The sequence below is a fragment of the Pogona vitticeps genome, chromosome 5, assembly GCF_051106095.1.
Source record: "Pogona vitticeps strain Pit_001003342236 chromosome 5, PviZW2.1, whole genome shotgun sequence".
NCBI lineage: Eukaryota > Metazoa > Chordata > Lepidosauria > Squamata > Agamidae > Pogona > Pogona vitticeps.
The window spans coordinates 99,848,385-99,876,383 of NC_135787.1; the positions used below are offsets into that span (position 1 = coordinate 99,848,385).

The following is a 27,999-nucleotide window of genomic DNA, read 5'->3' on the forward strand; positions in this document are numbered from 1 at the left end:
GTGAGGAAGGAGTCACTTGCAACATACAGGAAGTGATCTGATGCCTCTTTGAAAGTGGGAGGGCTCCCACTGCTGAAAAGGTGCTCCTTAAAATATCTCCTATAAAAGAATAGATTTCTCCAGGTTTTAGCTGGTGGCAAGCCTTTTACTCCTCCTTTTCTTAAGAAAAAAAATGTCACTAAACCAAATTCAAGTGGGTCTGGGGAATGAAAGTATCTTCTAAATGACTCAGTGGTGGAGCTGTGTGATCCCACTGACTTTCATGGATCACTTCTTGATGTCCAGTACTATAAAGCATGGCATCCTTCTGAATTGCTTCCATGGGTCAGGAAGCAGAGGCATGGCACAGTAATGATTCCATTTGTATCTACAAAGGAAAATTTAGATGGTAGTATTCAAGGATTTTTGTTCTAATCAATGGTATTCAATGTCTAGTTCAGCATCCTGTTTCCCAAATCCAGACCAACCAACCAAATACTTCGCCTAGAGTGGTCCTCACTGACCAGATAGGCGGGGTATAAATCAAATAGATAAATAAATAATAAATAAATATTATAAGAAATCCCAAAGCAGGATGTGATTGTAAGAGTTCTCAACTTTCTCTAATGCTGTTTAAAACCTATGCAAAATTGCTTAGTGAGGTCATTTGGAGGTCTGAAGGAAGGCATCACCAGTATACTGATTACATCCAATTCTGCTTCCCCTTTTCATCTAACCCAGATAAAGCAGTGGATAGAACTGGCGCCTGGAATCTCTAACAAACTGGATGGTGGCCAATTAACTGAAGCTCAGTCTTGACAAGACAGGAGGTTCAGCTAGCCAACAAGGGTGGGCTAGGAACTTGTTTCTAGTTTGCTTTTGTAGAAGCCCCATTTATTGTAAAAGACGTGGTCTGCAGTTTAGTATTAGGGGTTCTTTTAGACCTCATTGTGGATAACCAACTACTATCCACAACATGAACTTTCACTACTTCCAGTTAGTGCACTAGCAAAGTCCATTCCTGAAAAATATAGTTCCTCCTGTAGTTGTCTGGGCTTTCAGCCCAGAACAAATTAATCAATGCATTGTGAGGCAAACAGGATTACTTTGAATGCAATTCATTCATACTATCACCCATGTAGAAAAGTATTTTATTTTGATCCCTGAGCCAAGCTAGTGACCGTTTTCACACATTTCAGAATTATCAGCAACAAGCTAGAAAAGCTCTATTTCATCGTGTCTTGTTTTAGGAGCAATCAGTCTTTAGAGTCCTGACAATCATGTGTGAGATTGTTTGGATGACCAACCACATACACACATGCCCCCACATCCTGTTTAAGATTGTTAAAATGAAAGCTGCTTTAACCACAACCCCATGCATTACAATAATCCAAGGCAATGCCCCCAGCTGAGTGGGGAATTAGGGGTTCTCTGCATCTTATCAAGCTTCCACAGAAACACTGGAACAGGGGAGGGAGGCTAACCTCATCCTCGCCATAATGAACTGGCTCAATACAGCTGAGATGGAGCACAGTTAATAATTCTCGTGATCTTGCCTGAAACTGCTGGAATAGGATGAGTCCTTACCTTCCTCCCAACTGAAGGTGAAATGGACCACTAGAGTTGGTGCGAAGTTAAAACCTCTCTGTACCCCAGCACTGCTACTGGGAAGAAGCTTTAATATTCACCTCCCCCCCCCCCCAGAAATCAGCTAGGAAAGCAGGAAATGAAGGGAAGGCTCTTCCTCTTCCACTTTCCCCATACAGTGGTGCCTTGCTTAGTGACGTTCATCCATGCAGCAAAAATCGCTGCTAAGCGATTTTGTCGCTAAGCGATTTTTAAAAGCCCATAGAAACGCACTGAAACCCCTTCAATGCGTTCCTATGGGCTCCAAAACTCACCTTAAGAGAAAATCCTCCATTGCAGCGGCCATTTTCAGTGCCTCTAAAGCGAGGCAAAACAGCGGGCGGCTATCTTGGAACTGCCGATCAGCTGTGCGAAAATGGGGGCTTTGCAATGATCGCGGGGAAGCGATCATCGCAAAGCCCCCATTTTCGCACAGCTGATCAGCGGGGCTTTGCGATGATTGTGATCAGCTGTGCGAAAATGGGGGCTTTGCGATGATCGCTTCCCTGCAATCATTGCAAAGCGAATTTTCCCCATGGGGCCATCGTAAAGCGATCGCTTTTGTGATCGCAAAAACAGCGTCGCAAAGCGATTTCTTTGCTATGCGGAGTGATCGCTATGTGAGGCACCATTGTACTTTTAGATCTGCTAAGAAACAAGGCACAAGAGCACTGTCATCCTCATATACCTGCGTCCCAGCGGAATTCAGCTTCCACTGATGCAGGAAATGAGAAACATGATGCTTCTTCTTACACATCCAATTTCTGTGGATTCTTGATTGTTCTAAGTAGTAGGATACATAAGAGGTCCTGATTCATGTCAGAGTCAAACTCCCAGTGTGCAGCTGTTCGGCAGGATGGAGGAGCCACATATCCCCGAGGGGAAGAGGATGACTTGCCTCACATGCCTTGTGTAGCAGTGACAGCACAGACTGTGGCAGAGGAGGGCAGAAGAAAGGAATTCAATTTCCCCTCCTGCCCCAGCCTGGCTTGCTCCGCTTTTCTTAAGCCACAAGAAAGGCCAGAGGACATTTGATCACTGGTATCTTGTCCAGTGTGACCACAATTTACCCCAAAGCACACAGTGAGCTTCACAACTAATCGGGAAGTTGAACCTTGACCTTTCTGCTCCTGTTCTGCTCTACACGCCACTACACACTTGCTCTCCATTTATGCTGTTCCATTCTATTTTGTTGCTATGCTGAGAATGTCCTTACCAAGGAGAGATTTCCTCCTGCACATTTTTATCTCAGAAATTAAGAATAACCACAAGTTTAAAGCTGCCAAAAATGTATGGAAGTGTCTTCTTTCTGAAGGATCACCTCTGATCATGGAAAAAAAAAACACTCAATGTGTTGTAGCGGGCCATGAATTTTTCATTGAAATCAAAGACAATTACAACTGATGAGGTCATAAAGTATTCATGTGGAAGTTGAAAGGTAATAAAAGGGCACAGGACTTCTGTGTATTCAATACACACCAAGCAGTCACACAAGAAATATCATATGGCTGAGTCTTCCATCACTAAGTAACGCTAGAGCGAAGGACAGATGTGCTCATCTGGAATTAATGACCCCAAGTGCTGAGCTTACCGCACTTATAATCAGTGTATGGATGGCTACATTAAAGTAGACACCTCTACACCAGCCGCTGGGGGAATGTCGCTTTTAACAGCACGCTTTGCATTTAACATCGTAAAAATCTGTTTTTATGAAAGTACATGTAAGAAGCACCTAGTTCGACAGAGTGCAGCTAAAAGAATTCTCTTCTACAGCAAGGCCTTCCATACCATTTTCCAGAGATCACTAAAACTAGGCCTTGCAGGAAGAGGATCAGTGCAGGCAGGCAGGCAGGCAAGCTTTTCCTGGAACGGTGAAGTGTTTCTTCTTTTCTTGCTGTTAGAGGATGGAGGTGTTCTTAGGATGTGCTCTAAGCCAGACACTCAGTTCGTTGCAAAGAGGGGCTGAGCCTCCTTGGTGATGGAAAGAAGAATGAACTAGGGACTTTTATTTTACTTTGGGGCAGTACCAGCTAAATCCAGTTATTAATCGGAATCAATGGGGCTCACATAAAGGTGACTTTACGTCCTATTTATTTGATGGCCTAGTTGGGACTAACAGTTGGATTTAGTCCTGTACAGCCAGACTATACAGTGGTGCCTCACAAGACGAAATTAATCCGTTCCGGGGTTAATGTCGTCTTGCGACAGTTTCGTCTTGCGAGCTGCGGTTTCCCATAGGAATGCATTGAAACTTAATTAATGCGGTCCTATGGGAATTTTTTTTAAGTCACTTACCAGTTAGGGAGCTGGGGAAGCACCATCAGAGGACTGGTGGAGACCCCCATCGCCCAGATCGCCACCTTAGGAGGTCCCCCGGGGCTTCCCTTGCACCATTGGAAGACTGGCGGGGGGTCCCTCCAGGACAGCAGCACTTGCACAGGCTTGTCCAGCACCATTTTTGAAGATCACACCCTTTTCCCCTGCCTTCGGTAAGGCTCCGAATGGAAAAATGCTTTCTTTTTTTCCCCTTTTTCCATTCAGAGCCTTACCAAAGGTAGGGGGAAAGGGCGTGATCTTTAAAAATGGTGCTGGGCCGCTCGCCTGGAGGGACCCCCCCACCAGTCTTCTGATGGTGCAAGGGAAGCGCCACAGCAGCGCTTGCAGAGGCTTGTCCAGTACCATTTTTGAAGATTGTGCCCTTTCTCCCTGCCTTTGGTAAGGCTCCGAATGGAAAAAGGCTTTCTTTTTTTTCCTTTTTCCATTTGGGGGCTTGCTGAAGGCAGGGGGAAAGGACGCAGTCTTAAAAAATGGTGCTGGGCTAGCCTCTGCAAGCACATTCGTTGTGCGAAAAACACCCATAGGAAGAATCGTCTTGCGAGGCACCAAAACCCTCACTGGAAAAACTTGCCGGACCAATTTGTCTAGCGAGTTTTTTGTCTGGCGAGGCAATCGTCTTGTGAGGCACCACTGTACGTCAATTGCTCCTCTACTGCCAAAGTGTATATATTGGATAGGGACAAGCAGAAGTCAATTCCTGAGTCGTAGATACTTTTTCTTTCCATTCAACAGGAAAGTTCTAAAGTGTCCTATTTTAGATTTTGAAAGCTCACCTATGATGTTAAACCTGATATCCATGTTTGTTGGTCACAGAGTTTTATGAAAAGGCATTTTACTAGGCATCTCGTACTACAAGAGCTTTATTATTCTCTATGAAAAACAAATCACAGCCTTAAACCAGAATTGGATCTATTTGGGCCTTTCAGTGCTCCTCTTTTTCCATCAACGCAAACAAACTACAAAATGATCAGAATCCTGTTACCATCACAATCAGGACTGCTGTGGAAATTTTCTGGCTTTAAATCATGCCCTGCTCTGTTGCACAGCTCCCAAAGTCTTTCTAGGATGAAGAGGATCCTTGGAAATCTCTACAGCCTGGCAAGGGGGTGGGTTAGGAAGCTTTTCATTTCCCAAGATAGACGTGGTTTGGCCACAGCTCATGAAATCATTGGAGATTTGTGGAGTAACTTACCCAAACAGGATTCCAGCCTATTCACACATAGCATTTAAGTGAACAAATGTGTCAGAAATCAAGCATGGCTGTCATAATGGTCATACAAAGATTCTTACCCATGCTTCATGAAATAAAACTGTAAGAAGGTACACTGCATAGTCATAATTTTGTTTCTTTAAAGGGCATCTAAAAGAAAAACAAATAAATTAAGGTATACACTCCAATATTTAAATCTCTCAATTGCTTTAAATAATGGAAATGAAAATAAAGAATACCTTGGAGAACTATATCATTTTAGTTTCCTTCACAAAATGTTCAACTTTAAAATTTCAGATCACATTACTTAAGTTTACTTAATTTACATACTATTTTTCCAAGTACTGGAAAAATAGCAAAATTTGCCTAAAGCATCTGCCAGTACACAGTGCTTATAAAAATATGTTATTGCTTTATCAAAATATCCCCCGTGTGAGGGAAGGGTAAGGAGACAAAAATATAATTTTACATAATATTAATATGAGTAAGTAAAACAAAAACCATGTTTTCCATCAAATATATTCATTTGCATTTTCTATTAAGACAATAGGCAATTAACTAGGCCATTCATAGCCTTTACCATATCAGAGTTCAGAGTCCTCATAACTAAGCATCTTTGTAATATAGCGCTAGTTGCTAAGAATGGATAAAAATAGACATTAGTAGCTAAGATCTTAACTACCCACATTAGACAATTTTCTCATGTTACGATACCTGTCTGTTGTAATGGTAAGGGTATCTGTGCCCTTGCAGTACCGCTCTCCTACAAGTTTAATGAGCTTCTTCTTTGCATGGTCATCCAAGTTAAGGCTTGAAAGTTTAACCTGAAGAAAAATCAGTCTCTTAGAAAGTCCATAGCAAATGTAATGTTCAGAATATAAATTCACACCTTACATTCAAAATAAGTTGTTCAAACTTATTAAGCAACAGCAGAGTAAGAGTAAGCACATCATCTGATTCTGGTTTTGGGCCTTGCCACACATGACAATAGTTTCAGGTGAGAGTAAGAGATTAAATATTTCTGACTTCTATACAGAAGAGGAATGGACAACTGTGCTGCCCCCCTCAATGCTGTTGGATTGCAACTCCTATCAGTCCCAGCACAGCTAATGGCGAGGGACACTGGGGGCTGTGGTCCAGCAACTTCAACAGAGTTATTATCTCTAGTCTTTTTTTTTAATGATTCAAGCAGAAATTGACACACATGAATGGACCTGAAGCCCTGTAAGATTGAGGTTAAAAAAATCTTTTTAAAAAAATCACAGTTCTGATGATGACAACGACTTCTGCATTTTGGCACAATGCACTCCATACTATCCTAGCTACTGGAAACCTTGACTGTAGGAAATAAACGGAAAAAAGATCACCAAAGACTCTTAATGGGAAAACCAAAGATTGTATTTAAGCAATGAACAGCTAAAGAGGGAAAGTCTCAGGATGAAAACTAAGAGGCTTTTACAAAGTTATTAAAACAAGTACTAGGCATGAAATCCTAAGTGAAGAATAAACAAAGACTGAACATAATTTTGGGATTAAAAATAGATTTGAGCTACTCAAAGGCCCAAATCCTCTTGAACAGACATGCAAATACATATTTTTTGGAGGCAAAATGTTCCAAGTTAAGAAATCACAGACATTATCATCTGCGTACCAAGTCATACAAATCTGTTAAACTGATACTGTCTATGGTGATTTCTTAACTAGGGGAAATTTGGCCACAAAAGTGATGACATTTGTGCTACACCAGTGTGAAAACAGAAGACGTAGGCCAATGTGAGAACAATCCTTGAACATGAGATTAAAAGTCTGCTGAAATATGAAAAACTGTATTGCATTTGTATCTTGAATACAGTGGTGCCTCGCACAGCGAGGTTAATCCGTTCCGGATTCGTTTAATGCGTTCCAATCAGCTGATTTACTCACCGTTCAGCGATGTTTTGCAATGGCCGGCAGCCATTTTCGTGCCCTCCCCTCGCTTAACGAGGGCGCGAAAACGCTGCGCGCGGCCATTTTGGGGCTTCCGGCGGCCATTTTATAGCCGCCGAACAGCTGATCGGCGGGTCGCAAAGTGAAGGTCGGTAAGCGAACCGCTTACCGACCTTCGCTCTGCGATTTTCGCCCTATGCAGGCACCGTTTTGCGATCGCATTTGCGATCGCAAAACCGTCCTCGTAGAGCGAATTCATCGCTCTATGAGGCGCCCGTTGTGCGAGGCACCACTGTACTGTGTTATGATTTACAGTGCAATCCCGGCTTCTCTACTTAGAAATCTATGTGATTTTCACTCAGGTAAATGTTTATGGTAGTGATGGGAATCTCTTTGCAATCCAGGAGCTGAATTTCCTCTTAGGAAAGCCTTAGGGATACATATCAGCAGTAAGTGTAGCTTAAACAAATGAATGACCATAGGCATCTCTCTCCTACCTGGGTTTTTTCCCACTAGATGAGTTAGTCAGGTCTTGAGTCATAAAATAGTTTATAAAAATATACCTGATATGTATACATTTATAATTTTGTTCATTTTTAAGCTTCTGATGAAGGCCCTGCGAAACGCGTTAAGCTTTTTGCCACACAATAAAGACGCCACATATTGTTACCTATTCCAGACATCCTGAGACTCTTTCTCTTTGTATCTTTTGGTTTTTATTGGATGTTCCAGTTCCCTACAACTTGTTTTCCCACTAGGCATACAAATCATAATTCTCAAATCTAGACAGGCTTACTCAAGAGCAAAGATGTAAAATTTCTGCAAATTTCCATTTTTTCAAAACACAAAACAAAACATTTTCCCCTGTTTTTTCCCCAGGAAAAAAAAATGAAGTTTTTGGAAATTTTACATCTCTACTCAAGAGTGGGCTCCAGAACAAGAACTACAGAGTAAAAAACACAGTTTAGTTCCATGCAAAAGCTTCATTCAGATACCTTTCATCAGTCTCTCCAGGGACTCCACCTATCTAACAAATTTATAGCCTGCCTTATGTCACAAGTCCTTATATGGGTTACAGAGTCATATAAGAGAATTTAAATGAGAAATCTCAGAAGTGGTTTACATTTCCTCATCCCTGGCATATAGGGCAGTGGCTTCAGAGGCATTCTACACAGCATAAAGCAACAGAATTCTGGACAGAACCACTTGAGAAAGCAGGCTGTGTGTGGTCGGGAAACCACCCTGCTGAATGCTTTCTGGAATAAGATGTTCCCTAGATATACTTAACTGGCATATAACTGAAGTTCTGCCACTGCCTTCTGTGTGATATGCTAGATTATTTTATGCAGTAAATATCTTACTTAGAGACCAATGAAAAATGTGGTCCTCTGTCCTTGTAGCTAAAGTGTGATTCAAAATTTTACCTTATTCAGATCTGGGTAGGGACTGCAAGTAAACATGCAGAAGAAACGTTTCTGCTACTGGACATGACAGCAAAATTTTTAATGTCTGAAAAATTGTTGTGGCCAAAACCACCATCAACCTCATGGAGCACAGCTGTCAAACAGGGCTTCTGTAAGTGTCTTGGAATGCCTTTTATCTGTTTAGGCTGATATGCCAGTTATGACCATATCAGGATAGACAGAGCCTGGCAGCAGTTATTTATGCTTTACTAACCTTACTATGGCTATCTTGGTGTACCCTGCAGGGCTCCCACAGAAAACAATCAAAATGATTTAACTAGCTCAAAACAGATCTTTATTATATTAACTAGCAGTGGTCCATATGGTCATATGATGCCTATATTTGCAGTTCTACTCCTATTCTCTCAGGCATTCAGATTTTTCTTCTAATTTCCTACAGGGTTTTTCATTTATTGTATAATTTATCACAACAAATTAACCTATTTATTATGCAAGAGCCCACTAAACGTTACTATAGCATTTAGTACATATAGTGCATAACAAAATCAAACAGCAAGGATGACATCTCCAGAGATGGTAATGACTTTGTGCCTAGCTCAGTAGCAGGAAGCAAGGCAAAGAGAGGATCCTGCTCTATCACCATGGCATCGACGTTACCATAGCTCCTAATTTGGGGCCCTAACTACTGTTGAACTATAACTCCCAGAATCTCATTACCATTTGCCATGTTGGAGATGGAGTTACTGGGAGTTAGGGTCCAATATCTGGGAAGCATATCTGAAAATCAAAAGGCCTGGGGGCTTCTTACCATTTAATCCACAGGGATAGCAGGAAGAAGACTCTGCATCAATGTGCTTTGAGCTATGTGGAGAAAATATAACTCGAATCCATTAGGCTAATTACAGTTCCAGGCCTGGATCTGACTGACAAACCCACTAGTCCAATTTCTTTGGACACTGCCATGCAAAACTTACAGAGCTCCTCACTTGATCTAGTAGCTTAAAGCAACAGTACTGACAATTCTACAAAGGTACTCCACATACAATCCGGGGAGGTGGTGGCGCTGCGGGTTAAACCGCAGAAGCCTTTGTGCTGCACGGTCAGAAGACCTGCAGTCGTAAGATCAAATCTACCAATGGAGTGAGCCCCCATCGCTTGACTCAGCTCCCACCAACCTAGCGGTTCGAAAGCATGCAAAATGCAAAAATGCGAGTAGATAAATAGGTACCACCACAGTGGGAAGGTAATGGCGTTCCGTGTCTAGTCGCGCTGGCTACGTGACCACGGAAGATTGTCTTTGGACAAACGCTAGCTCTATGGATTGGAAACGGAGATGAGCACCGCCCCTAGAGTTGGATCATCACAGGCATCCTTCAGTCTCGAGAGACTATGGTATTGTGCTCTGCATGGAGGACTTGGAACAGCATCCAGTGTGGCTGAGAAGATCAATTTGAGAGTGACAATCCCTTCCACACTTAGGACAAATACAATCTGTGCCCCGTCTAGCTCCCTGATTTTGCTGCTTTCGTGATTGCCTCTTTGACTCAGCCTGCTGGGCGAGGGTCTCTTCAAATTGGGAGAGGCCGTGATGCACCGCATGCCTCCAGGCTGAATGCTCAGATGTCAGGGTTTCCCATCTGTTGAGATCCATTTCCAAGGCCTTCAAATCCCGCTTACAGATATCCTTGTATCGCAGCTGTGGTCTCCCTCTGGGGCGATTTCCCTGCACTAATTCTCCATACAGGAGATCCTTTGGAATCCGACCATCAGCCATTCTTGCAACATGCCCGAGCCAACGTAGGCGTCACTGTTTCAGTAGTGTATACATGCTAAAAATTCCAGCTCAATCTAGGACAACTCTATTTGGAACTTTGTCCTGCCAGGTGATACCAAAAATGCATCGGAGGCAACGCATATGGAACGTGTTCAGCTTTCTCTCCTGCCGTGCATGAAGGGTCCAGGGCTCACTGCAGTACAGGAGTGTGCTCAGGACACAGGCTCTAGACCTGGATCTTGGTGTATGCTGTCAGCGTCTTATTGAGCCATACTCTTTTTGTGAGTCTTGAAAACATGGTAGCTGCTTTGCCAATGCGTCTATCCAGCTCGACATCTAGGGAAAATGTCAGAGATCGTTGAGCCAAGGTACACAAATTCACGAACAACCTCCAGTTTTTGCATGGAGATGGTAATAGAGGGAGGTGAGTCCACGCCCTGGTCCATGACTTGTGTTTTCTTCAGGCTGATAGTTAGTCCAAAGTCTTGGCAGGCCTTGCTAAAACGATTCATGAGATGTTGGAGGTCTTCAGCACAGTGGGCAACAATGGCTGCATCATCGGCAAAGAGTAAATCCCGCATGCATTTCAGCTGAACTTTGGTCTTTGCTCTCAATCTAGAGAGATTAAAGAACTTTCCATCTGATCTAGTCCGGAGATAGACACCTTCTGTTGCAGTTCCAAAGGCATGCTTCAGCATGACAGCAAAAAAGATCCCAAACAGGGTCGGCGCGAGGACACAGCCCTGTTTCACTCCGCTTTGGATGTTAAAGGGATCTGATGTTGAGCCGTCAAAAACTACAGTGCCCTTCATTCCCTCATGAAAGGACCTGATGATGCTAAGGAGTCAAGGAGGACATCCAATCTTAGGAAGTATTTTAAAAAGGCCATCCCTGCTAACCAAGTCAATGCTTTTGTAAGGACTATGAAGGCCACTAAGAGTGGCTGTTGTTGTTCCCTGCATTTCTCCTGCAACTGTCTGAGGGAGAATACCATGTCAGTGGTGGATCTATTTGCTCGGAATCCGCACTGTGATTCCGGATAGACTCTGTCTGCAAGCACCTGGAGCCTTTTCAGCACAACACGGGCAAACAGCTTCCCTACAACGCTAAGAAGAGAGATGTCATGGTAGTTATTGCAGCCACCCATGTCTCCTTTGTTCTTATACAATGTGACAATATTTGCATCCTTCATGTCCTGTGGTACTCTACCTTCGCTCCAGCAAAGATGAAAGATTTCATACAGTTTGGTGGTGATGGTCTCTTTGCAGCACTTCAGCACTTCAACAGGGATGTTATCCTTTCCAGGAGCCTTGCCGGAGGCAAGGGAATCCAAGGCCGCTTTTATTTCTGCTAAGGTTGGTTCACTGTCCAACTCTTCCAGGACAGGCAGGCACTCAATGTTATTTAATGCTTCTTCAGTTACTACATTCTCTCTGGAATACAGCTCAAAGTAGTGTTGCACCCAGCGGTCCATCTGCTTTGCTCGGTCTTGGATGAACATGCCTGTAGCAGACTTCAGGGGAGCAGATTTCTTCTGTACTGGACCTAAAGCCTGCTTGATCCCATCATACATTCCCTTGATGTTACCTGTGTCTGCTGCTAAATGTATCTGAGAGCAGAGCTGAAGCCAATAATCGTTGGAACATCTCCTGGCAGTCTGTTGGACTTGGCTATGAGCAGCTCGAAGATCTTGCAAGTTGTACTCAGTAGGGCAGGCTTTGTATGCTGCTAGAGCTCTCCTCTTATCCTCGATGGCTGGAATCAACTCCGAGTGGGCTTCAAACCAGTCGGCCATCTTTTTGGTCTTCTTGCCAAATGTGGACAAGGCAGTGTTATAAACAGCATTCTTGAAATGTTCCCAACGTTCAGGTGCATTTGCCTCAGCTGGGCCTAGAAGGGTTTCCTCAAGCGCTTGGGCAAATTTCTCCACTTTTCTCTGATCGTGAGTCTTGCTGATGTCAATACGTGGTCTTCCTTCCTTTTTTGTGTGGTACAGTCTCTTTGTTCGCAATTTTACTTTACTACACACCAGGGAGTGATCAGTATCACAATCAGCACTCTGGTAGCTGCGTGTGATCGTAATGCTAGGAAGGTTTGAACGTCTAGTGAGGATCAAATCGAGCTGATGCCAATGCTTGGATCTTGGATGTCTCCAAGAAACTCTGTGTTGAAGCTTCATATTGAAGAACGTGTTGGTGACACAAAGACCATAATAGCAGCAAAACTCCAGCAAGCGTTGGCCGTTTTCATTCATCTTTCCAATGCCAAAACGGCCTAGACAAGTGGGCCAAGAATTGTGGTCAGCACCAACTCTAGCATTAAAGTCTCCAAGAATGAACAGTGGCTCTCTCTCAGGGACTTTTTTGATAGTAGCAGCCAGATCGTCATAAAATTTGTCTTTCACTTCTGTTGTGGATGGCAGTGTTGGTGCATATGCGCTAATGAGGGTGACCAGTCCCGCTGATGAGTGGAGCTGCAGAGACAGGATTTTTTCACTCCTCATAGTAGGTGGAACAATGGATCTCAGCAGAGTATTTCTGACTGCGAAGCCAACACCATATTCCCTGGTCTCATTCGGTGGTTTTCCCTGCCAGAAGAATGTGAAATTTTTTCTTTGACAGATCCCGAGTCTGGCAATCTCGTCTCTTGCAGGGCAACAATGTCAACCTGCAGTCTACTAAGTTCCATGTCAATGACAGCTGTCTTGCGCACATCATCTATTTTCTGCAGGTCATCAGAAAAGCCATAGTCAGAAAAGCCAGGGGTCACTGTCCGTACATTCCAGGTGCCCAGCTTTAGGGCAGGAGCTTTCTTACGCTTGTTGCATGGTGCACGCTTATCGATCTGCTTGTCAGGTTTCACCCTAAACCCCACGCACCCCGTGAAGTTAACAGACCGTGACGAGGTAGCACCTTACTGGCTGGGGGCTGCCCAGCTTAAGGCGGGCGGTATCTACCTAGTGAGGTGCAATGACCTCTCCCACCATCGGAAGTAGTCCCTGGTGTCATGCTCTATGCCAATTGAGCAAAGACTTATAACCGGTAACTGCTACTTCCCGTGTTGTTTCGACGCTGTATGCGAAGCTGGAGTGTCCTCTTCAGAGCACAAAGCCTGGGTGAAATAATATGGAGGATAGGCTGTTACCCAAGCAGCAAATCCCCCCTCTCCACGTCACTGAAATGTTCCAATGGAAAGGCAAGAGCCAATACAACTGGTTCCAGCGATGTCGCAGGAGTTGACAGAGCGACACGAACTGCCTCCGGGATTCCAGCTCCGGATTTTGCCTCGAGGTTATCTCCTGAAGCCTTTTCCATCAGTGGATATAGCCACAAGGCAGTGGAGGTTTGAAATTGGAGTTTTCCTTCTCCTAGATGGGCTGCCTTCCAAGGCTGATGAGCCCTATCCACCTGGCCTGCCCCCAATAGCGCTGAGGTATGGTCCACCCCCTAAGGTTTTCCTGCCCCTCAGGTGTATGCAATGCTGTTTGGCTTTCCTATTTACCAGATTGGAGTAAAAAGCGCTTCTAATCATGCTCATTTCAATCTCTCTCCCCCCCCCTCAGCTCAAGCAGTTAGTGAGAACAAAGGGAAGGTAGAAAATATACCTCTCCCAGAGAAAATGTGCTCCCAAAATGGATCATACCTCTTGCCTGAGTGTCCCCTTCGAGATGGGGCCCAAAGGCCCTGCACATGCTCATTTCAATCTCCCCCCCCAGCTCAAGCAGTTAGTGAGAACAAAGAGAAGGAAGAAAAATATACCTCTCCCAGAAAAGAGGTGCTCCCAAAACAGAGCTTACCTCTTGCCTGAGAGTCCCCTTGAAGACAAATTGTCAAGGGCAACCTTTACCTTTACCTTACTCCACATACAATGGAAATCCAGCTTCAGGCCAATATGAAAAACTGACATGATACCAACCGGATTCTAGATTTCTCAGAAAATATCAACTACATCGTTTTGGGCTGGCTGGATAACTCAGTGGTTTAGGGTATCTAGCTGCAGAGCTGGAAGCTGGGAGTTTAATTCCCCACTGTGCTTCTTGCAAGTAGAGCCAGCCTTGAGCAAGCTGCACAATCCCAGGGCACCCCCAGAAGAAGGGACTGATTAACCATTTCTGAGTATTCTCTAACTAAAATCCTGAAAAGGGTTGCCATAAGTCAGAACTGATTTGAGGGCATATTTTTATTTATCATTACAATCTTCCTTTTGACACAGCTCTGGGATAATCTTTCAGGAGACTGAGAGAAGAAATGGATACTTATGGGCTCTCCTAGATCTGTTAAAAGTTTGAAGGAGTCTGTAGGATTACAAGATCTGCATTTCAAACATTGAGAGGACACCAGGTTCCCCATCCCTGCCTTAAATGATCGGGGTCCCTGTTAGGGGGTCACTGTTAGTGCTCTGCGTGGGCTGTTGGCCCTCACTCAACCCCATTCAGAGGGCCCTGAGAGACAACGTGATGACCCCAGAAAGCTTTGTAGAATGAAAGCTGTCAGCTGCTAAAGGACCTGGTAACCAAGTTAATCTGGGGAAAAAAGTGGTGAAGGTTGAGCTGGAAATAAAAAGGGAAGAGAAACAGGAGCTGGAGGTCAGCGAGAGGGGACAGAAAGGGAATGCTTCCTCAGAGACAATGGGAGATAATAAAGCTACTTCAGATGAGGAAGAAACCTGGGGAGAAGCCACAGAGAAGCTGAAGTTCTACGCTGAGGGGGACTTTGAATACCAGCTGGAAGAAGGCCCCTGGTGAAATGTCTTCATAGAGGCAGAGGTAGCTAAAGGGGCAAGTGGTGGGGCTCTCATGTTTGCCTTGCCAAAGTCGCCATATCAACCAGCCTCCACCTGGTGGTGCAGGAAACTGACAGGTCACACTACCTCAACTCTGACTCTACTCTGAACCCTGGCTGGGTTGTGAGAATTTGTAAGTGCCTTAAGGATGCTTAAACCTTTTGACAAGACAATTCCAAAACAGATGACATGTACCCAGATCTGCTCTGGTCACTATGACCACAAGGAGGTGACAAACCAACAGGTGGTAAGCTGGACCATACTTCCAGACTTAAATCAGTGCTCACATAAAGAAACGTATCTCCATACAAAACACTCCCTATACTGTACAGAAAAGACAGGGAAGTCAGGGACAAGGATAAATTAGATGTTTTCAGTGCAACGTGCTCCCTTCCTATGTGCAAGGGGTTTCTTCTGTTTGGAAGAACTTGGTATTTTCCTCTTTTTTCCTAGAACAATGGATCCAAATACAGCTTTATCAATCACTGAGAAGTATGATGCAGTCCCCATTCAAAGCAGTCTCAATGCCATCAATTTTTTTAACCTTCAAACCCTCCCTGCCCAACCCTCGCAGCAGATTACGTTGGCAGAGGATTAATAGAACACCACCACAAGACAGGATTATCAATCACGTCTGATCCGATCATTAGTGCTAGGAACTGCCATATGGCTGGCTGTTTCATGTTTAATAATCAACACTCAGGCCATCTTACGTGCAGCCTATTTCAAAAGACCTATCTGGGAGAAAAAGGCACATTCTTTTCCTGTCAGACATCTAAATGAAGTAAGACATTTACTAGCAGAAGTAGCTAGCTGAGGACAGGACAAGATATTGCTCCATATCTACCACAAGAGAAACAAAGCAACATACTTCCCAGGATTATTATCAGAATTATTAAAAACAGAATCACTACATAAATGCCACAGTTGCTTCTTTAAAAAATTCCAAGCTTCTGAAATTCATTCATCCTAATTCTTCCCATCTCTCACTGGCTCCAGTCTCTTCTTTAGATCTTAACCAGAAACCTTAAGATCTTTTTTTCCTTAAAACAGAAAAGGTATATTGAAAATTGATGTTGGGAAAAAATTCAAACTCATTGTTGTTGGCAATTTAGACTGTTTTGATATGATGGGACGCACTGACAAGGAATTTTCAAACTCTGTGAAATTCCCTGTCAACAAGCCGAGAGAGATAAAACACACTTTCCAAAGCCACTTGCTTTTTGTAATTCATTTAAAATACTCAAGAGATTTTTTTTTCCTTTGGTGAACCAAAGCAGACACACAGAGCAAGCAAAAAAGCACTGCACTACAATTAAGAAACTAATTACCCAGGTAGTGCTTCTAATTCTTAAAGAAAGCAGCAGTCATTCTTCTTTGAAGCTATTATATCTTCCGTACCATTTACAGAGTTTTGTGTAACATCTCTTGGAGCTTACTTACTCTTAGAGTCACCACTCTTGCTTTAGCATTACGAATGGATGGGCCAGCAGAAACATAGTCTACAGTATCAACTTCAATGGGAAAATGCTGCAAACATTTCTCATCATTATCCAGGACAGCTGGCCATTCTGTGCAGAAGTCTGAAGAGTGAACAGGTGGAGTAAAATCACAGCAAGCTTTTTAGTAACAGCAACTGCTAGTCAGCACAAGTTAGCCTACAAAACTGCATTTCTTGATTCTATGAGAAGTAGTCAAAAAGAATGCACTAGGTCAATATGCCAATTGTTTAAATGTATAGGAAAAGCTTGAAAAGTAACTTGTGTAATAAAGGGGGTGGGGAGTACACTCCTATAAATTCACAGTTTACCCCATATACCTTTACCATTTACTTCTTTGGTACTCCATTTCAGCAGTTTTACAATGTGGGGGATAGAACTGAACCCTCAAAAATTTTATAAGGCAATAGCCAGTGTCTTGAACACTATTCCCTCAGCACCACTTTTTTAATTCTCTCCTCCAGGACTGGAGCAACTGTGAAACAATACTTCCAAGTCCCATCCCAGAGAGGCGGCCCAAAAGGATACTAAGGTTGATAGTAATGAAAGCTACTGAGAGGACCAGGAGAACCAACAGAGATGGACTCTACACCAAGATGACCAAACCAACAAGAGAGCCACATACTCTCTATGAATGGTTGCAATCCCCACTTGGGCTGTAATGTTCCAGAGCAGCTGAAGTTGTGCAAAGTTCCTACAAATTCCTATCCTTAATTTGCTTCTTAAACAGAACTCAAATGTTGAGAGGAAACAGAATAGTTTGCCAGGACTAAATTTATCTTAACAGTTCCCTGGTATTTGTCATCACTGGAAAAAAAATCCGAAGCTTACCTTTAAGAGCAGCACAGTGTTTCCTGATGGCAGCTGGCGTCAGATGCAAAAAATTGGGGATCTGAAAAAGTTGTATCAGAAAAAAAGATTCAGTCTGTACTCATAAAGCAGCGTTGCAAACCTGCAACTGCCCACAAAAAGAAATTTCCTGGGCACCCAAGTGCTGTGTGGGGATAGCTCTAAAATTAAGGTGGCCTCTCTTTCTTATGCTGCTTGATCCCAACAGCATTACTCTAACAATACAATAACAGAGGCACAGTTCACTAGAGAATAATGTCATGTGAGGATAACAGACTAGTCCCACTATTCAAGTCAGGCTCCATGTCAACCAAATGTAAACAAAGCTGAAACAAGGTTTACAAGAATCTGAACTGCTACCATTAATAATGCTGCGCCATCTGCAGAATATCCATCTCCATCTGCACCATGAGAAATCATAAACTGCTTCTTCATCTACAAAGAACACCAGGAATACTATCCGTGTTACACAGCTTCTTAACTGTCACAGATCTATCTTAGAGAATTTTGGGATTTACAAACACACAGAAATCTCTAGAAATCTCTGCTGAACAGCACTAGAGACATAGTGTTAATTGCCTAGAAGTAACTACAAGTTTACTCTGGTTACTACTAATCATTACTAAGGGTTTACAATTACTAAGAGCATGAAGACTACTAGTTTGTTCTAAGGCCATAATCATGAGGCCCTTTAAACACTTCTAAAAGAAATGTATGTTTCTTTAACATACAGACAAGCTGATTATTCTAACCTCATATTTGTGGTAGATTAAGAGATTATGTCTTATCAAATTGGTCACCGTTGCCTTATTCAATATCTTTCAGTTAGCAAAATGAAACTTTACCTTTATAAGTTCCAGATTGCCTTGTTTTGGTAGAGATACACCATTCACTGGGTAGCCCATCCGAACAGGGAGGGGCACAGCAGAAGGCTTAAAAGCAGCAGCAGCTGGGTACACGCTTGTCCAGTCTTGATCTAGTTCCATTTTTTCAGTCCTAGGAACATGATTCTAATGAAAGTTTTAAACAAAAATCCAATTTTAACAGGTATAATATATCATTATCTGCACTTTTTTGATAGAGAATTTATTTATTTATTTATTTATTCTATTTATATCCCACCTATCTGGTCACTGTGACCACAGAGTATAAAGGATAATGTTGTGATCTTGCTTTCAAAAAGGTAGCCATATTAGTTTGTCTCTGCAATAACAAAGGAAAAGTATTATGACACCTTTAGAATATATTGTAGGTGAATTTTTGTGGATTACAACCCCCCCTTTTCAGACATGGAATACCTGAACTACAGATTTAGTATACAACATACCAGGGAGGGGGACTTGTGACTTGATGTTGAGTCCCACCAGCAACTTGAATCGGACTTAAGTTTTGCTTTTGTTTTTTAAAAGACTTGGACTTGACTTGCAACTTGGGTCCATTTTTCCAAGGGAGGGTTTTTCAGAGAGTGGGGGATGAAGGGCTGAGGCACCCTCCAAGGTGTAGCTGCTGCTGGCTCCGGCCCTTCTCTTCTTGGACTCTGCAACCAGAAGAGGAGGCAGCAGCAGCACTTCCACCTTTGTCTGCCCAGGCACCACTGTCACCAGGAGGCAGCCAGGCGGCCTGGCAGGCATGAGAGCAGCACCAGTGCTCTTATCTGGAAGCTGAGTCATGGCAACTGCACTCCTTTCTTATTAGGTTGACTCAACAGCCAGATAACCTCACCCAGATGACTGAGAATCCTCACAGATAACACCAGCGCTCTTATGCCAGCACGTGACTCGAGGCTTGGGACTCAGGACTTTGACCCAAAGACTTGGTCTTGGGACTTGGACTTAAAGACTCAGGCGGGAACCCAAAGACTTGCCAACATCCTTGCAGCATACATGAGTGTGGGCACCAGTAGAACCAAGTGGAATGACAGCAGTATATTATTTATTTATTTATTTATTTATTTGATTTATACCTCGCCCATCTGGCCTAAAAGGCCACTCTAGGCGGCTAATACCATGTAAGGAAACTCTGGGTGATTACCAGCTCATTTCTTAGCATAAACATACTACTGACATTCCACTTGATTCTATCTTCATACTGACACTATAGCATGTATGCTGTATATAAATCTATGGCCCAAGTCTAAAAAAAGGATTCCAGTAGTATACCTCAGCATTTGGCAGGGCAATACAGTGGTGCCTCGCAGAACGGGTGCCTCGTAGAGCGATGAATTCGCTCTACGAGGCCGTTTTTGCGATAAACGGTGCCCGTATAGGCGGGAAATCGCAGAGCGAAGGTCGGTAAGCGAGCAGCTTACCGACCTTCGCTTTGCGACCCGACAATCAGCTGTCCAGCGGGTCCAAAATGGCCACCGGAACAGCCGAAAGGGGCCAGGGTGCAGCGTTTTCGCGCCCTTGGTAAGCAAGGGCAGGGCGCGAAAACGCTGCGCGCAGCCATTTCGGGGCTTCCAACAGCGATTTCGCACCCTCCCCTTGCTTACCAAGGGCGCGGAAACGCTGCGCCCCGGCCCCTTTCGGCTGTTCCAGCGGCCATTTTGGACTCGCTGGACAGCTGATCGCAGCCATTTTCACGCTCTCGTTCTGCGAGGGGAGGGCGCGAAAATGGCTGCCGGCATCGCTGTACGGTAAGTAAACGTGCCAATTGGAACGCATTAAACGTAGTTTAATGCGTTTCAATGGCTTTTTTACTTCCATACAGCGATGTTTCACATCGCTGTGCGAGGCACCACTGTATATTCATACAACTGGTACATCTCTTCGAAGCTTCAGCACTAGTTGATCTGTCTTCAATAAAAACAAACTATTTATTTATTTGTTCAATTTCTATACCGTCCATCTGGCTACAAGGCCACTCTTGATGGTTCACAACATGATAAAACAAGAAATAACATTTTAAATTAAATCGCAACATGGTAACAGCATAGAAATCAAATTAAACCTATCAGTCAACTTAAATTATGAAAAAAAAACTAAGAAAAAAGACTAGGTGAAAACAACTAATAAGACAGGGTGGTAGAACAGATAGCTTTTGACAGCACCTCTGTGCTCTGATAGTGCAAGATTTGCAAAAGCCTCTTTGGAACAGCCATCTTCTGAAAGATTTCTTGAAAATTCCCCATGAAGGGGCCAGGCATATTTCGGGTGGGAGATTAATACACAGGTGGGGAGCACCTGCCAAGAAGGCGTGGTTTCTGGTCTAAGTTACAGTTACATCTGGAAATAATTGGACACTGACACAATTTTCATAATTCTGGCTCTGTACAGCATCACAATGGATTTGAAATGAAATCATCAAAATACAATTGAAATGCAGACTTTCATCTTTCATTCAGCTGGTTGAACAAAAATATATGAAACACTGAAGAATTGCCACCATTTTCATACACAGTCCCCTTATTTCAGGGGCTCAAACGTAATTGGACAAATTAACACAATCATATATAAAATCTTCATCTTTAATACTTTGTCAAGAATTCTTTGCAAGCAATGACTGCTTGAAGCCTGAATGCATGGATATGACCAAATACTGGGTTTCCTCCTTTGTAATGCTTTGCCAGGCCTTTACTGCAGTTGTCTTCAGTTGTAATTTGTGATGGCTCTTTCTGCCTTAAGTTGTTTTCTTCAGCAAGTGAAATGCATACTCGATTGGGATCAGCCGACTGACTCAGCCATTGCAGAATATTCCACTACTTTGCCTTAAAAAGCTTCTGGGTTCCTTTCACAGTATGTTTTGAGTTACTGTCCATCTGTAAAGTGAAACACTATCCAATCAACTTCACTGAATTTGGCTCAATCGGAGCAGACAATATATCCCTATACACTTCAGAATTCACCTGGCTGCTTCTGTCTCCTGTCATTTAATCAATAACACTAGTGACACAGCGCCACTGGAAGCCATGCATGTACATGCCATCACACTGCCTCCACCGTGTTTTAAATCTCTGATGTGGTATGCTTTAGATCATGAGCCATTCCAAGACTTCTCCATACTTACTTCTTCCCATCATTCTGTACAGGTTGATCTTAGTTTCATCTGTCCAAAGAATGCTGTTCCAAAACTAGGCTGCCTCAAAGATTATTATTTTTTGGCTAAGTCTAATCCAGCCTTTCCATTCTTGAGGCTTATAAATGGTTTGCATCTTGTGGTGAACCCTCTGTATTTGCTCTTGTGAATTTGGTCTTCTCTTTATGGTAGACTTTGATAATATGCCTACCTTCTGGAGAGTGTGCTTTACTTAGCTGGATGTTGTGAAGGGTTTTTTCTTTACAATGGAAAGGATCCTAAAATCAGATACCATTGTTTTCTGGACGTCCAGGCCTTTTTGTGTTGCAGAGCTCACCAGTGCATTCTTTTTTTCCTCAAAATGCCACTCCTAATGTTCCTGCTACCTGTCTTATGGATTTTTCTTTTCTTTTTCTTTCCTCCCGCAGTCCAAGGATAGTCTGTTTCATTTGCATCAAGAGCTCCTTTGAACACATGTTGTGGGATCACAGCAACAGCTTCCAAATGTGAATGCCATACCTGGAACCAACTGCAGACCTTTTACCTGCTTAACTGATGATGAAATAATGAAGGAATAGCCCACACTTGTCCATAAAACAGCTTTTGAGTTAATTGCCCAACAACTTTTGGTCCATTGGAAAAGAGGGCGCTATGTATTAAATCCCCTTCACGGATTGCTGCCTTGTTGTGGTGAAGGGGCTTGAGTAATTCAGAGAAGCTATGGGCTATGCTGTGTAGGGACACCCAAGACGGACTGGAGAATTCAGACTAAATGCAACCCATCTGGAGCAGGAACTGGCAAGCCACTCCAGTATCTTTGACAAGAAAAACCCACAAACAGAAACAAAAGGCTATGGCGGATTGCCCAGCTGTGACCATATCTTGATCAGGGGGACCTCACTACGTAATCTCGAGATTAGACCATTGTAACACACTCTACGTGGGGCTGCCTTTGAGGCTGACGCGGAAACTTCAGATGGTCCAGAATGCGGCAGCCAGGCTCCTTAGTGGGGTGAGAAAACACCAGCATATCTCCCCCACTCTGGCTGCTTTGCACTGGTTGCCCATCCATTTCCGCGTTGACTTCTAAGTGCTAATGATCACTTATAAAGCCCTAAACGGTTTGGGACCTCAATATTTGGCAGATCATCTTCTCCCATCCAGATCTACCCGAATCACCCGACATAGCCAGCAGGGGCGGCTGAGGGGTCTGACGCCGAGAGAGGCTCGGAAGGAAAAAACAAGAAACCGGGCCTTCTCGGTGGTGGCCCCTCGGCTGTGGAACACCCTTCCAACAGAAATTCGACTGGCACCCTCGCTGGGTGTTTTTAAAAACCAGTTAAAGACTTGGTTATTCAAGCAGGCCTTCCCTCCAGTCAATTAAGTCTCTCAAGTTTTTCCTTATGTTATTCTATCCTGGTAATCCTTCCTTAAATTAATTGAAATTGAAATTGTAATTTTTATGATTATATATATATATATATATATATATATATATATATATATATATATATATATATATATATATATATATATATATATATAATTTATACTAATCCATTTTATTTTGTAAGCCGTTCCGAGTAGATATGGTCTAGAGGGGCCGGGTAAAAGTAAATAAATAAAATAAAAGCTATGACGCTGGAAAATGAGCCCCTCAGGTCGGAAGGCATCCGACATGTTCCTGAGGAAGAGTGGAGGACAAGGACAAGTAGCTCCAGAGCTAATGAAGTGGTTGGGTCAAAGCTGAAAGGACGCTCAGCTGCAGACGCACATAGAAGTGAAAGGAAAGTCCGATGCTGCAAAGAAAAATACTGCATAGGAACCGGGAATGTAAGATCTATGAACCTTGGGAAGCTAGAGGTGGTCAAACAGGAGATGGCAAGAATAAACATTGACATCCTGGGCGTCAGTGAACTAAAATGGACGGGAATGGGTGAATTCAATTCAGACGATTATCATATCTACTATTGTGGGCAAGAATCCCGTAGAAGAAATGGAGTAGCCCTCATAGTCAACAAAAGAATGGGAAAAGCTGTATTGGGATACAATCCCAAAAAAATGATATAATGATTTCAATACGAATCCAAGGCAGACTTTTCAACATCACAGTAATCCAAGTTTATGCACCAACCACCGATGCTGAAGAGGCTGAAACTGACGAATTCTGTGAAGACTTACAACACCTTCTAGAACTGACACCAAAGAAATATATTTTTGTCATTATAGGGGACTGGAATGCTGAAATAGGGAGTCGAGAGATAAAAGGAACAACAGGGAAGTTTGGCCTTGGAGTTCAAAATGAAATAGGGCGAAGGCTAATAGAGTTTTGTCAAGAGAACAAGCTGGTCATCATAAACACTCTTTTCCAACAACACAAGAGGCGAATCTACACATGGACATCACCAAATCGGTAGTACTGAAATCAGATTGATTATGTTCTCTGCAGCCAAAGATGGAGAAGCTCTATACAGTCAGCAAAAACAAGACCTGGAGCTGATTGTGGCTCTGATCATCAGCTTCTTTTAGCAAAATTCAAGCTTAAACTAAAAAAAGTAGGAAAAACCACTGGGCTAGTCAGGTATAATCTAAACCAAATCCCTTATGAATACACAGTGGAAGTGAAGAACAGATTTAAGGAACTCAATTTGGTGGACAGAGTGCCTGAAGAATTATGGATGGAGGCTCGTAACATTGTACAGGAGGCAGCAACAAAAACCATCCCAAAGAAAAAGAAGTGCAAGAAAGCAAAGTGGATGTCCAACAAGGCCTAACAAATAGCAGAGAAGAGAAACAAAATGCAAGGGAGATAGGGAAAGCTACAGAAAATGGAATGCAGACTTCCAAAGAATAGCAAGGAGAGACAAGAAGGCCTTCTTAAATCAACAGTGGAAAGAAATAGAGGAAAATAATAGAAAGGGAAAAACCAAAGATCTGTTCAAGAAAATTGGAGATATTAAAGTAACATTTTGTGCAAAGAAGGGCATAATAAAGGACAAAAATGGTTGGGACCTAACAGAAGCAGAAGACATCCGGAAGAGGTGGCAAGAATACTCAGAGGAATTATATTAGAAAGATCTGGATGTCCTGGACAACCCAGATAGTGTGGTTGATGACAATGAGCCAGACATCCTGGAGTGTGAAGTCAACTGTTGAAGTGCTACACTCAATATGCCAGCAAGTTTGGAAAACTCAGCAGTGGCCAGAGGATTGGAAAAGATCAGTCTACATCTCAATCCCAAAGAAGGGCAGTGCCAAAGAATGTTCCAACTACCGTACAATTGCACTCATTTCACACGCTAGCAAGGTTATGCTCAAAATCCTACAAGGTAGGCTTCAGCAGTATGTGGACCGAGAACTGCCAGAAGTACAAGCTGGATTTCGAAGGGGCAGAGGAAGTAGAGACCAAATTGCTAACATGCACTGGATTATGGAGAAAGGCAGAGAGTTCCAGAAAAACATCTACTTCTGCATCATTGACTATGCAAAAGCCTTTGACTGTGTGGACAACAAACTATGGCAAGTTCTTAAAGAAATGCGATGCCTGACCATCTTATCTATCTCCTGAGAAATCTATATGTGGGATAGGAAGCAACAGTTAGAACTTGATATGAAACAACTGATTGGTTAAAAATTGGGAAAGGAGTATGACAAGGCTGTATATTGTCTCCGTGTTTATTTAACTTATATGCAGAATACATCATGCGAAAGGCAGAACTTTCTGCCTTTCACATGATGAATCCTAAACCAGTATTAAGATTACCGGAAGAAATATCAACAATCTCCGATATGCAGATGACACCACTCTGATGGCAGAAAGTGAGGAATTAAAGAACATCTTAATGAGGTTGAAAGAGGAGAGCGCAAAAAATGATCTGAAGCTCAACATCAAAATAATGAAGGTCATGGCCACTGGTCCCATCACCTCAGTGCAAATAGAAAGGGGAAGATATGGAGGCAGTGACATATTTTACTTTCTTGGCCTCCATGATCACTACAGATGTTGACAGCAGCCACAAAATTAAAAGACTCCTGCTTCTTGGGAGGAAAGTGATGACAAAACTCGACAACATCTTGAAAAGCAGAGACATCACCTTTCCGACAAAAGTCTGCATAGTCAAAGCTATGGTTTTTCCAATAGCGATGTATGGAAGTGAGAGCTGGACCATAAAGAAGGGTGACTGCCAAAGAATTGATGCTTTTGAATTGTTGTTCCGGAGGAGACTTTTGAGAGTCCCCTGGACTGCAAAGAGAACAAATCTATCCATTTTGAAGGAAATCAACCCTGAGTGCTCACTGGAAGGACAGATCCTGAAGCTGAGGCTCCAATATTTTGGCCATCTCACGATAAGGGAAGACTCCCTGGAAAAGACCCTGATGTTGGGAAAGGGTGAAGGCAATACCTGAAGGTTAGCGATGAAAATACAAATACACCTATAAGAGCAGCTAAAGGTAGGTGGTAGTAAAAGAGGAAATAAGTGAAGATTATTTTTAAAAAATATGTCTATTTCTGTGATGGTTTAAGGAGACTATTAACTGAACAGTCAAGTGCCAAGACAAAGGCAGATTTGTCATTATTATAAAAAAATAAGGGGTGTGACAGGGAGCCATGGCAATTGAACACATTTGTCAACATTCTCCTGGGAAAAACCATGCTCACAAAAGCAATCACAGTATTTTTCCTTTGTTGCCTATTGTGTAACAAAGCACACACTCAACTCCCACCCAGCACTGAGGAAGAATTACCAGCCAGCAGTACAGATGGTCTTTATATTGTGTAGGCCTAGTAGGGTTTTGGCTACTGGAAGGCTTAGGTTTGCACTGTCAACATGCTGATGTAAAATATTACATGTCATTCATATACATCCTAGGCCTTTACCTTTTTCTTGTGTCTTTCGCGCCATGGGGGTTCTCTCTCTCGAGCTGATTTATCTGTGATGCAAGAATGTTTTAGTGGAACATTTATTTACAATTTCTTGATTTAACATCAATGTCCATTCATTATACAAAACTATGTCAGAAAAAGAGCCTCTAAAAACCCCATTTTTCAAGCAAAACTTCAAAAGCTGTCCTATACCAAGTCAGCCTACGAGCCCACTGCACTAAGTGGCAACAGGTTTTGGGGTTTGTTCCTGAATCCTACCTTGTAGTGCTGGGCAGTGAAGCGAGAATGTTCACTGCACAAAGCATGTGTTCTGCTACTAAACTATGATCATTCCCTGCTCCAAGATGTAAGACTACCAAACAGAACCCAATAGCATGAGTCAACCCTTGGATGTGACCTACACCACTGGTTCTTAACCTTGGGTTACTCAGGAGTTTTGGACTGCAACTCCCAGAAGCCTTCACCACCAGCTGTGCTGACCGGGGTTTCTGGGAGTTGCAGTTCAAAAGCATCTGAGTAACAAAGGTTAAGAACCACTGAGCCTACACCATAGCAACACACAATACTGCTACCTGGTCAAAATCCAGATTCATTAATATTTGCAGTTATGGTCAGCCATTGAAAATAAAATATTACAAAAGTACTGAGGCTGTCCTACATAAGACTTGCAACTTCCCCACGCATAAATGTGTACAAAGATTTTGTGTTGATATATTATATGCTGCCAATTAGATTCTGACTTATGGCGGCCCTATGAATTAGTGACCTCAGTGCGAGTTACTTCTACGTAGGGCAGCGTGGACTCGTAATCCTATACTACGTAAACGACATTGAGCTCTATAGGGCTTACTTGCAAGTAAATCTCGTAAGACAACTCAAGCTGCCGTTGCTGATACAGAGCGGCACCTCACCCCATACCTTTTTCTCGCCCGGTATCCACGTTCAAAGCGCTCGAGTAGAAAGCAGAGTTCTCCCTGAGCCAGAAAAACTGCCACTGCCTCCGCAGCAATCCACTAACAGCAAAACGGCCTACACGCGCCGCCGCCATGTTTGGAGCGGCGCGGTCCAATGACGTCAGCGCCGGCTGCCTCACCCTCGACGAAGGGCAGCGAAAAGAGTGCCCAAGCTACAACTGCGCGCGCGCGCGCGCGCGCGCGTGTGTGTGTGTGTGTGTGTAAATTGCTGCCTCACACACTCTCGCCTTCGGAGTGAAGATGCTCTCACGCCGCAGAGTCCAAGCCAACGGATGCGGGGGAGGGCCATTGGGGGAGGTGGAAGGAAAGTCAGTGCCTAAGAGCCAGAACTTCAAAATAGGTCGCCTAATATGTCTCAAGATTATTTAAATGCACGAAGTGTGCAAAAGATCATTTTAATTTCATAAAATTATGTTTTGTCAGTTGGCCCCTTAAGTAAGACATAAATATACTTATCTAAATACTCAAAAAAACCCTCTTTTTCCTGTTGATTACACCTTGTTCTAGCAGTCCACTACAGTACGGGGTGGAAAATATGGAGCCCTGAGGCCAAATTTTGCCCAGTTTAGTTCTGCTCTCCAGGCCTTCCCTAGTATCCCCTTGATGAATTACAGTAGCTGAATGGCAGTTCAGGTTATAGACATTCATTGTATGTGTTGCACTGTTTAAAAACTGACAGTTTTCCAAATGGGATGTGGACTTCCAGTTAACTCCAGGTTT

At 43.1% G+C, this 27,999-nt stretch overlaps 1 protein-coding gene across 1 annotated transcript in view; it reads right to left on the bottom strand.

Moving 5' to 3' along the window:
* Window positions 1-27,399, bottom strand: part of MRPS35 (mitochondrial ribosomal protein S35) — a 30,589-nt gene extending 3,190 nt beyond the window's left edge. The window contains exons 1-7 of the mRNA XM_020785800.3: window positions 27,224-27,399; window positions 26,300-26,352; window positions 18,252-18,416; window positions 17,389-17,449; window positions 16,502-16,641; window positions 5,867-5,976; window positions 5,233-5,302 (exon numbers count right to left, since the gene is read on the bottom strand). Coding sequence (XP_020641459.3) covers window positions 5,233-5,302; window positions 5,867-5,976; window positions 16,502-16,641; window positions 17,389-17,449; window positions 18,252-18,416; window positions 26,300-26,352; window positions 27,224-27,353 — 729 coding nt within the window. The 5' untranslated portion in view covers window positions 27,354-27,399. The remainder of the gene's footprint in view (window positions 1-5,232; window positions 5,303-5,866; window positions 5,977-16,501; window positions 16,642-17,388; window positions 17,450-18,251; window positions 18,417-26,299; window positions 26,353-27,223) is intronic.
* Window positions 27,400-27,999: the final 600 nt, after the last annotated feature.